This window comes from Phyllobates terribilis, unplaced genomic scaffold (genome assembly GCF_046119375.1).
Source record: "Phyllobates terribilis strain yellow unplaced genomic scaffold, ASM4611937v1 Scaffold_2__4_contigs__length_985480577, whole genome shotgun sequence".
Classification (NCBI taxonomy): domain Eukaryota; kingdom Metazoa; phylum Chordata; class Amphibia; order Anura; family Dendrobatidae; genus Phyllobates; species Phyllobates terribilis.
In genome coordinates, this window is record NW_027362762.1 from 170,135,167 (window position 1) to 170,147,358 (window position 12,192).

The following is a 12,192-nucleotide window of genomic DNA, read 5'->3' on the forward strand; positions in this document are numbered from 1 at the left end:
GTGGTCAGGCTGCTAGTTTTGCTACCCCTGCTGATGCTGGCCTGGCAGGTGGTGCAAATAGCCTTTTTGGGGTTATCTGCAGAGTCTTTAAAAATTAGCCAGACTTGGGAAGACCTACAGTTGTACTGGCAACTTCCATCGTGTTGGTATTACGAGGAACGCTTTCTCGCCTCTTGTCTGTGGCCATCACACTGCTTCTTCTTGCCTGTTATGTTGCTACGCTTTCCTCCCCCTGTGTGCTGCTGTCCTCGCTTTGTATGTCACCCTGCCAGGTTGGGTCAGTTACTATATCATCCACCACCTCGTCTTCCACTTCCACACCCTGGTCCTCCTCCTGACTTTCTGCCAATTGTGTCTCATCATCATCATCCACCTCTTGCGACAGTAATTGCACTTTCCCACCATCGCATTCGTGTGACCGTGGCTGCTCCAATATTTGGGCATTGCTACACGAGAGGCCCAAATCTACAAATGGAAAAGTGAACAGCTCTTCTGAGTGTCCAAGTGTGGGATAAGTTGTCTCCGGGCACTCGGCATGGTGGGAGGAAGGAGGATCAGGGTGAGGAATTTGCGGTCCAGACTCATGGCTACTGAGACTTGACCGTGTGGAAGACAGGGTGGTGGTAGTGGCAAAGTGACTGGAAGCATTATCTACTATCCAATCAACAACCTTTTGACACTGCTCTGGATTCAATAGTGGTGTACTGTGATCCCCTAGTAATTGGGACAGGAAGGTCGAGCGACAAGATGTGGGTGTTTGTTGTGGCACAATTTCAGCTTGCCCACAGCCACGTCCTCGGCCTCTGCATGCACCATCACCATCACGTCCACTTCCCCGTCCCTTGCCACAGGGAAATAACAATATTTTCCAAGTTCACGAGAAATGGCTGATTTTGGAACGCAATTATATGTGATACTGTCACGGGTGTGTCAGAGGTGACAGACAGTCGTCCTGCAGTGGTTTGCAGGAGATCTCCACATTTGGCAATGCGGACAGCTGCCTAGATAGGAGGCTGTCTTTTGGACCCAGAAACTACCTCCCTTTGGCCTGGGTGAATATATATCTGGTCTCTCCAGGTGGGCGTCACCGGTTATATTCATTCTTTCCTGGATCTTGGCTGTAGCAGCACCACGTCCTCTCTGGAGTCTTGAGGCTGTGGGCACTGTTGGAGTTCATCTAAAGCTAAGCAGTTATTCCCTTGTTTTGTCTTTACCTATTGTCTTTAGTTGCTAGCGGAGATTGACTAGTGCTCATCTCCTTCCACCCCTAATTGTAGCCTTACGCCAGGGATAGCAGGGTGAGGCACGTGATAGGCAACAGCTGCAGAGGCTCTATAGGGACTTTTAGGGGAGACAGGGTGACGCTATCCCAAATTAGGAGGTCACCACTCCCCCTTTCCCTAGTGTCTGGGCTCCCTTCCCCTTTCCCCTCTGTGTTGTACTCACATCTGGCGTTACTCTCTGTGTTGCACTCTCAGCTGGCGTTACAGATACGTCTGACAGAGAACCACGATTTTAAATAGCAGGCCTGTAATTTACTAATACTATTCTACACAGAGACCTAGTGTGAATAGCTTGACCGACACACTGCAACAGAATGGAAATGGAACAAATGTCTGATTTTGGAACACTCGTATAGGTGATATGTCTGAAGAGAACCACAGTTTTAAATAGCAGGCCTGTAATTTACTAATACTATTCTTCACAGACACCTAGTGTGAATAGCTTGACTGACACACTGCAACAAAATGAAAATGGAAGAAATGGCTGATTTTGGAACACTGTTATAGGTGATATGTCTAAAGAAAAAAGATGTTGAAGCTGGTAGTAAGCAGCGCTAGGATGTCAAAATGAGGGGCAAACAGTCCATGAACTAAAATTAAAAAGTAAGCCAAAGCAGCTCACCAGTAACCCCAAAGGGGTGAAATGTGGAAAATGCAAAAGGTAAAAAGGTAAGGCATATAAAATTCAGCAATTACTACCTTTAATAAAGTCCTTGTAAAAACACAACGTGTTTCGACGGCATGCAAGCCTTTTTCATCAGGTGATCACCTGATTAAGACGGCTTGCATGCCGTCGAAACGCATTGTGTTTTTACAAGGACTTTATTAAAGGTAGTAATTGCTGAATTTTATATGCCTTAGCGCTTCTTATCACCAACTTTTACCTTTTGCATTTTCCATAGGTGATATGTCTGACAGAGAACCACAGTTTTAAATAGCAGGCCTGTAATTTACTAATACTATTCATCACAGACACCCAGTGTGAATAGCTTGACCGACACAATGCAACAGAATGGAAATGGAAGAAATGGCTGATTTTGGAACAGTCTTCTAGGTGATATGTCTGACAGAGAACCACGGTTTTAATTAGCAGGCCTGTAATTTACTAATACTATTCTTCACAGACACCTAGTGTAAATAGCTTGACCGCCACACTGCAACAAAATGGAAAAGGAGGCCAACATTTTCCACGTTCAGTTAAAATTTCTGGATTTTTATCGCTGAAATATGGAACAGATCTGGCTTTATTCTGCAGTGCTAACAAGCAAATGGAGCAGAAAAATGGTGTACTCTGGATTGCTTTTTAAGCAAATAACCAGGATTAAGATAAAAAAAGTGCCCTGGCCCCTGATATCTGGGGCTATGTCTACAAATATCTGTAATTATTACAGCAGCAGCAAATAGGATGTTCAATGGACCCTCTTGTGCTGTATCATACACTGCAGTCTGCCACATACACTGCCTGCCTGCCTAACTACCTAGCACTGATTATATGCAGCTGGATTAGTCCTCAAAAGGACTGTTAGTTCATATGGATATACATATACGTATATATATATATATATATATATATATATATAATGTTGTGGAATACCTATACTAACAGGAGGTTCAATGGACCCTCTTGTGCTGTATCATGCACTGCAGTCTGCCACATACCATGCCTCCCTGCCTAACTCCTGCTATCACCACTGAATATATGCAGCTGGATTAGTCCTCAGAAGGACTGTTAGTTCAGTTGGACATATATATATTTTGTGGAATACCTATACTATCTATAAACAAGCAAATCTCTCCCTGACGCAGCAGCAGACCTGATGATGCTGTGCGGCCAGCCAATCTCTCTAAAGAGTGCCAAACATGCAGGGAGGGGACCCGAGTTCCCGCGCGAGCAACCCGGAAATACTCGCAGAGCTTGTCAAGCACAGTGATGCTCGGGCGAGTACCAAACAGTGGCGAGCACATTCGCTCATCACTATTAGTGATCGATTCTTTACTGCAAGTGAATTTATTCATCACATACCAAGCCTAAGGCATCACACAATGTATACACAAACCAATAGAAGGTGTTTGCACAACATTGGGCTATGAGCCAGACGTCCACCTTCAGATGTTGACTTTGACCTCACATCACTAAAGGCTATAATGGTGCAGAGCTAAACAGCAATGGATGCTGGATTTGAGGTCTATCTTCTTTAGCAATGAGTCCTGCTCTTGTATTGGATGTAATAATAGGCAAACATTGGTCTGGAGACCCTGTGGGCAATGCCATGAAGAGGCCTTAATGAAGGAATGTGAAAGTGTCCCAGGAGCAGTTTTTAACATGAAAATGCCAGGCTGGATGTTGTTTGTGTTACTATGTGCAGCCTGCTTGGCCTATATGTGCTACCATAGCCTGCAGCGTCTCTAGACTTGCCTCCCATAGAGCATATCTGGAATGTCATTGGTCAATAATTGCAAAAGGAGCTGCCAACAGTGGATCTTGATAATTTGCATGCTCAAGTTAATTCAGTGCACCAGAACATTCCTCAGACAACCATTAATAACCTCATTGATAGCAGCCAAGGTGTGTAAGTGCGAGTATTTCTATATGTGATGCTCATATTGAATGGATCAAGGAACTTAAAGATTTTGTTTCACTTTTTTATCATTTGCGCATCATTAACATGTCTATAAATCTTGTGATTTTCATAATTTCACAATTTTCTATCTTGGGGTTGCAATTTCAATGTTGAGCAGTGTATAAACATGGATTGGGTCCCTAGCACCATTTGTCACTTGTAACTTATAACACTAGGGTCTTTCTATGCAGCAAAGAGGCTTTTGGGCCCTTAAATGGAATCTTTCAGCAGGTTTTTGCTGTGTAATCTGAGAACAGCATGAGGTAGGGGTTAAAACACAGTTTTCAAGAATGTGCCACATGTCCGGCTTTGTGCTGTTGTTCAGTTATTGTGAAGGTTTTATCACCTGGTGATTGGTGGACTACAGCTGCTACAACAGCGCGTGCATGCTAGTCCAACTCCGACCCCTCCTGTGATAAGCAACTCACTGTCAACTGACTTTGTACATAGATAGCCTGGTGTGGGCGGGGTTAGCATTCTCAGCTCTGCTGCATTGTTAAATCTAAAAACTCTGATGTCAGAATTGCTGCACCCAGTAATCAAAGTGATATATTGTTGGATTCAGGGACTCTTTGCCTACATCATGCTGTTCTCAGATGAGGTATGAAAACCTGCTGACTGATTCCCTTTAAGAGATGCGGGCCTATTGTTACTGGTAGTCTCCACCCTCTGTAGTTATGCCCCTTTCTATCATATAGAGCATTAAAGAAACTCTCTGCAGGTAGCGTAGAATGTCCCTGTGAGCTATAGGACATGAATGTTCCTTCATGTTATGGCTTTAAAGAGTACTGATCCCGCACGGGACACCGCTGCTGTGTAAAACAACTTTCACATGTGGCAGGCTATCAAGGGCACATTATGCTATCATGTTTGGAAAAGGTGATAGTAGCAACCTTGGAAATATGTTTGGTCGTTTGGCATTACTTGAGTGGAAAAAGAACAGGGGTCATGGATATATTTATTAGTGATGGAGGTGAAATAACTTATAACTATCCTTGTTGTTGTTACGGATCCGGGAGGTGGAACCTCTATGCTACGGTGCAAGGAGGGACCCAGAGGGGCGTAACTAAGTATCAACCCAGACCGACCCTGGTCGTACGGCGGCTAACGACTCTGTGACCAGGGAGGGACCGAGCCGAGGGACCAGGTGCTACTCTGGGGACGACCTTGTAAGTGAGCAGGTAACTCCCACGGTACAGATGGCAGGGACTGACCGGAATAGCAGGTAGGCATAGCAGGCAGGCTGGCGAGCAGAAGCCTCCAGGTAGGCTATCAGGTAGACACGGCAAGTGACGGCAGGAGTCTCTAGGTGGGCTGGCAGGTGGTCACGGCAAGTGACGGCAGGAGCCTCCGGGTGGTCACGGCAGGTAACAAGCAGGTAACAGGCAGGTCACAGGCAAGTGTTCCCAGGTGAGCGGGCTGGCAGGCACGGCAGGTAACAGGCAGGCAACAGGCAAGTGCTCCCAGGCGAGCGGACTGGCAGGCACGGCAGGTAACAGGCAGGCAACAGGCAAGTGCTTCCAGGTGAGCGGGCTGGCAGGCACGGCAGGTAACAGGCAGGCAACAGGCAAGTGCTTCCAGGTGAGCGGGCTGGCAGGCACGGCAGGTAACAGGCAGGCAACAGGCAGGCAACAGGCAAGTGCTTCCAGGTGAGCGGGCTGGCAGGCACGGCAGGTAACAGGCAGGCAACAGGCAAGTGCTTCCAGGTGAGCGGGCTGGCAGGCACGGCAGGTAACAGGCAGGCAACAGGCAAGTGCTTCCAGGTGAGCGGGCTGGCAGGCACGGCAGGTAACAGGCAGGCAACAGGCAAGTGCTCCCAGGTGAGCAGGTTGGCAAGCACGGCAGGTAACAGGCAGGTAACAGGCTGGCGGGCAAGACTGGTAGTCAGGCTAGCAGCGGGACCTGAGGGCTGAAGCAGAGGTCAGAAACACTGTGCAACAACTTTAGCTCGGGCACCTCCATTTTGGAGGAGGTGCCTTATATATGGGAGGACCCTCGGCTATTGGCCGGGGACTCCTTAGGACTGCACGCGCGGCCCCTTTAAGAGGGAGGGAGCACGCGCGCGCCCTAAGCACAGTGCCCGGGGAGCTGCGCGCGCTGGCAGCAGGAAGAAGAGTGCTAGAGAACGCAGAGCAGGGAGCGCGGGGAGCGAGGAGGTGAGCGGGACGGAGTCTCTGCCTGGCAGGGGGCAGAGACGCCGACGTGCCAGGCAGAGACGCCGACGCCACAGTTGTTATATTATAACCAGTTCATCCCTTTCTGCCACCATATTTTTCATCACCATCCAAGAGCAATAAGTCCCTTATTCTTCTCCTGACATACTGTAGCTGTATGAGGGCCTTCTCTTTGCAGAATGATTGGTAGTTTCTGTCCAACCATTGTATTTACCATGTAATATACTGCACATGGGAGAAAAAAATGTTGTGAAATGGAGTGGAAATAAAAACGCAATCCTGTCACTCATCGAGTTTCATTTTTATGGCTTTTACTGTGCGTGAAAAATGGCATATCAACTGTATTATTCATGTCAGTGCAACTACAGTGATTCCAAATGCGGTATCCCACAAAGTGGCCATTTCCATGGGATACTGATTGTATAGTGTGTTCATTATAAATGCTGTGATTTTTGTGTGAACTGTACATTGTAAGCACATTGTGAGACCTCCTGACTGGCAGCACAAAAAGGGTTAATCTTCCCTTGATCATGTGACCCATCTCTGCATAATATGCAGAAGTTTCTGGAACAAATTCCCCAGGGTAGTCAGGCAATGGCTGAAGCTGTAAGAGTCACATGAGAGTGGGAGGAGCTAAATCCAAGAATTGAGGCGGCAGTTGGAGGTCAGACATGTTGTGAGAGGAATGAGAAAAGGAAGCCATTTTGTAGGAAAAGGAGTTTCCTCCCCCTGCGTCTAGAAGGGACTAATAAAATAAGGGGAGCTGACAGCCTTCATATTTAGGAAGATTCCTATTGCACCTCTAGGAGGAAAAAAAAAACTACCTCAGGGCAGAAGCAAAGCTCATCTCTTTTCTTTTAAACATCTTTTTAGTAGGATTTTATAAAGAAGGTTTACAATTGAATATAGAAAAATCACATTGTTTGCGAAACAATTCAATAAAAGGTTATCGCATAGATTATAAGAAATAATTAAACGGACTTCACAAGTTTCAGCCAGTCAGTGACAAGTTTCAGGAAAGAAAAATATATAAAAGAAAAAAAAGATTAGGTTCTTTTGAACATGCCAGAGTCCAAAACTGTGGTCGCATAATATGTTTACATTTTCAAGAAAGTTTAATGTGATTACCTAGGAATAAACTTTAGGAGAGAAAAACATGAAGAAGGGGGAAGATAGAGAGGGAGGTGAAAGAAGCGGGGAAAAGAGAGGGGGGAGATTACAAAGATAAAGATGGAGGGGGGGATGGGAGGGTAGCTGAGTTGGGATGGGCTAACGATCTAAGTATTCTAGGTTAATATTGTACGATCTGTAGTATATCTGAGCCAAGGACGCCATATCACCGAGAATTGTTTATGCCTTTTTTCATCCCATCTAGCTAGTTATTCTAACCTATATATTTGTTCTACCTTAATTTCCCAGAGTGAGATATTTGGAGTCTTCACAGATTTCCATAAAGATGTCACTAGAATCTTAGCCGAGGCAAGGAGCTGTCTAAGAAGAGTTAGTTTTAATTTAGGGATGTTATCTGGAAACAGAAACAGAAGGCAGATTTCCGGTGAGGTCGAGAGTTGTAAGTTTAAAATTTTATTTATAGCTTGAATTATTTTTGTCCAGAAGGGCTTGATCAATGGACAGTTCCACCACATGTGGAGCATAGTGCCCACTTCAGAAGAGCATCTCCAGCAATTAGGATCAAGTCCTTTGTAAAATTTCTGAAGTTTTGATGGGGTCATATACCACCTGGAGAGGACCTTATAGCCATTCTCTTGTATTCTAACACATCTAGAGGAGGCTTTAGGTGCTAGTAGTATTCTTTTAATTTCAGAAGGGGTGAAGGATCTATTCAGATCCTGTTCCCAAGCAAAGCTCATCTCTAAGGAAGAAATATTCCGATTTGATGAAACAAGTGTCCCTCATAGATCTGCCTGTCTGCATGTACAAAGCAATCTTCAATTGTGAGTTGAATTCCCTACTTTGTAAATAATTATTTGCCCCTTTATCATTAGAAAGGAGACTGTTCTGTTTAAGTTCATACGACTTCTTCATGATTGGCGCTTAGTTGCATAAACTACCACCATCATCCTCTACTTATAGAGGCGGCTACTGTATAAGCATTATATTGTGGAACTTTGTGTGTGTCTAATCTGTGAGGGAAAGAGGCTCATTGTGACAGAAAGCTCGGCCACCGCGAGGCACATTATACACTGCCAGGAGTACACCTCTCTGCCGTACACCACATGAGGTTATCGCACAAATATATATACTCTTTTCTGCTTTACTACTTTAAAAAAAAAATATATATATATTTTTTGCGCCATTTACTTAGAGCCATGACTTTTAGGATCAGTGAAACACATTATTAGTGATATTTCATCTACTGAGACCTGCTACAGAATTATAGGATGGTAAGTGAGTAGTTAACAGGTAAAATGTGATTCTTTTCAATATTACTGGTCCATCAATTTATAAGGCCAGATTCACATATTCACCTTTCACTGGCCTGTAATGTATGGACAGGTCGTGTATCTCCTGACTTGAATTCAACAAACTCATGTATGTATATGAGGCTGTTGAGTTCGGGTCATTAGAGCTGAGATCAGCCCTTCCTTTGCGGTCAGTACTCAAAGCGGGAAAAAAGGATGTATGAAGCTGATCAAAGAGACATGTTAGTGATTGGTGCTCTCTGTACACAGGTGAGATCCACGGCGGGAAGGTTTCTGGATTCCACAGCTGGATCCAGTTCTACCTGCAAGAAAAGTCTGGAGACCTAAACTATCTGAGTTACAGTGCAGATGGTCCAGTAAGTTTCTGTAACAGTTGTATATATATATAATATATATTTCTTCAGTAACTCTTTGGCGCTGTTCACGCCGTGCTTCCACTTGGTGTATACACTAGAAATGCTTTTATTACACCCATTAATGAGAGGTGTCCTTTTGCGTAACATGTGCCAGCGTAACTTCTTTTCAACTGTATTGGAAAGTTTAGTTGACTACACTTTTCAATACAGAGACATCAAACAAAGAAATGTGTACCACATGGTATGTCTCTTTAACAAGGGAACTTAAAGGGGGTTTCCATTTTTAGAAAAGTGGACCCCAGTTGTTTCCTCTAATGTAGACAAATTAAGTTTTGATGTCACGTACACAAACTCACATCGCTGCTGCAGCCAATCACTGAACTCTGCGCACTCCTTGTATAAATCAGGCTAAAGAGCCATACAGCACTAGTGCAGACTGTGTTATACAACCAGTAAAGGAGAATATCTGAGCTAAGCTCTGATAGGAGCAGTTTAACCTCTAAAATTCCATCAAGCTTGTGGCATTTAATAGGCTTCCAACACAAACATGGGATACTGATGGATTGCCCCGGCACTGTGTCTGCCATGTTAAAACTCCAAAGAAAGGAGATTGTCAATTTCACAGTACACTTCAGTAGATCACAGGTTCAAATCGCCTAAGGGAACTAATTAAAAATGTAACACACATTAAAAATATTATATATAAATATTTAAATCAACCCCATTTTTTTCCCAAATGTAAATAGCAAAATGTAAAAAAAAAATATATATATTTAGTATCATTGAATGTATATTTGCCTGAACTAATAAGATATCAAAATATTTATCCCATACAGTGAATTTCAATCTAGCACTACTGTGCCTCTTCATTTCAGTTTCCCACCAGGCTAATTGTATTCTAAGTATCAGAGGCACCAGAGTTATTTTCAGGAAAAACTTAGGGGCCGATTTATCATTGTTTTTGTGCCAGAAAACTGGCATAAAAGGTTTGAAAATTTGCAACAAATGGGCGGAGCTGTGGCAGTATGGGGCATGACCACACTCACCTGTCAAGTTCATCAAAAATGCCCGGAGCTTTGTATGCCAGAAATGCCAGTCCTCTACTGGAGTAGCATTGCTGGCGCAGCGCAAAGAGGCACACGCCACTTAGTAGCGACATTAATTCATTAAGTAGCGTGCGTGACTTAATGAATTTGTTGCTTTCTATTTCAGCAAGACTGAAATTGTACGCTACGCTATTCTTTATGAATCGGCTCCATAGCCTGTATTTTATCTCTTTTTTTGGCTTGACAAAGGCCTGATACGGCTGAAACGTTGCCATGCAAGTATTGCCATATAGCAATATATTTTTAAGGATGAAATAAAAGCTACGATTTTCCAGAAAAAAACTCTAGTGCCTCGGAGTCTTGAAATTCCATACGGTGAACATCAAAACAAACAAAAATGGTTATAAAGATCAGAAAGTCTTATGGTCCTCCAAATTATTCTAATAAAAACTACAATTCACCCCTCAAAAAAGAAGCCCTAGTACAGCTATGTTTACAGAAAAACAAGAAAGTTATGGCCCTCAAAATATGGCCACTCAATAAAAAAAATATATCTATATAAATTTGGTACCACGATAATTGTACTGACCCATTGAACAAAGTTACCAGGTAATTTTTGCTTTAAAGTGAATGGTGTAAAAATAAAATCCAAAAAACTATGGTGGAATTAGTGTTTGTTTATTCTTGTACTCAATTTCACTCCACTTGGGTTTTTCTCTTGTTATTCAGTATGTTATATGGTAAAATGAGTGACAGCATTTAAAACTACAACTTATCCTATAGAAATTAGCCTTCATAAAAGAAAGTTATGAGTCTTAGAACACGAGGAGAAAAAAGCAAAAAATGGTCGTATCTCCAAAGGGTTAAAGTTCTATTTGTCAATACAAAAATAAAAAAGTTCTAGCCAATATAGCAGTATTGTGTAAAGTCAATAAAAGTACCTGATCATCAAGACCCTAAATACCACTAGTATATTTTAATGTTTTTTTTTTATTTTTTTTTTACATTTTCAGTGGTCTGGTTATCCTGATGTCTTTGGATTGCAGTTCAAGTGGTCTACATACCTGAAAACCTTGGGGTCACTGTTTGTAGGAACGAGCCCAGAGTTTGACTTTGCGATATTTACTCTGTGTTATGTTACAAAACCAGATAGTCAGTAAGTATGTTGGCACAAAAGCTCTGAAAAGTCGGAAAATTTAGGCGCAACTCCGAGTTGTGCCTAAATTTTGTGACCTTTAGTGTTTTCACGCCAGTTCCTCTCAGCTACATTAAAATGGTCTGATCTTGGGTAGGAGGGGGCATAACGGGCGGGACACCACAAGTCGTCTATTTCATGACGAGCTGTTGCATGCCATATGACAGTATCTTACTACAGTAAGTTTTTTGGTGTAGCACATGGTGGCTCACACCACTCGTCAGACAGTCTAGGCTGATAAAGAGACAGGCTGCACTTCATGAATCAAGAGCATCTGACTTCAGCACGACCCTCATCAAGAGCAGCAAGAAAATTGCCAGTCTTGGTGAATCAGGCTATTCATGTCCATTTATCTGACTACTATAGAACGCTCTTGCACTGACTGCTGTAGTTACTGAATATTCTCATTTTATTTTTAGGTGCTCCATCAGGATGGGTGGACAGACTTTAGTGATACAGACGTACACGTGGGCCAATTCAACATATGGAAATGGCAAGAGATATGTGGCATCTTCTTATCCAGTCGTTTAGAAAGAAAAGTTTTACCCTGATGTGCAAATAAAATATTTCCTTTGCAAATATTCTGTTAGCTGTCTGTTCTCAATGTTGCTGTTAGAATAATTTCAGATGTTGCTAAGGACTTCTGGTGAAACTCATCTGGGTGGGCTCCTAACCAGGTAACCCTGTTTACAACTGCAGAGCACTCCCTAATTACAGTTGGTATTGTAGGCACCTCAGCAAGTGTTACTGAATGAAATTCACTATACAAAGACCAAGACCGATATTACTGCCATACAGTGGCCATAAAGTGGTAGAGACAAGTCCTGCAGAACATATTAAGAAATTGCAGTACAGTTATTTCAGGTGACTTACAGGTGACGTCTTTCCTGATGTAGTCTTTCTCTTTTCCCGTCTTTTCTATCTGACCCAGATCAACATGACAACTTCTACCAGCCACGAGTTGTCAGCACAGTTTACAACAAAGACACATTTGACTTCTCACAGTTCCAGTATCGTCTGTCCTAGAAATCTCTTTCCATCTTTCCATGTCTTAGTATATTACCTAAAAAGCA

The 12,192-nt window shown here is 43.1% G+C and overlaps 1 protein-coding gene across 1 annotated transcript in view; it reads left to right on the top strand.

Moving 5' to 3' along the window:
• Positions 1-11,677, top strand: part of LOC141250827 (uridylate-specific endoribonuclease D-like) — a 31,167-nt gene extending 19,490 nt beyond the window's left edge. Inside the window, exons 5-7 of the mRNA XM_073670110.1 lie at positions 8,772-8,878; positions 10,938-11,080; positions 11,539-11,677. Coding sequence (XP_073526211.1) covers positions 8,772-8,878; positions 10,938-11,080; positions 11,539-11,650 — 362 coding nt within the window. The 3' untranslated portion in view covers positions 11,651-11,677. The remainder of the gene's footprint in view (positions 1-8,771; positions 8,879-10,937; positions 11,081-11,538) is intronic.
• The last annotated feature ends 515 nt before the right edge of the window (positions 11,678-12,192 follow it).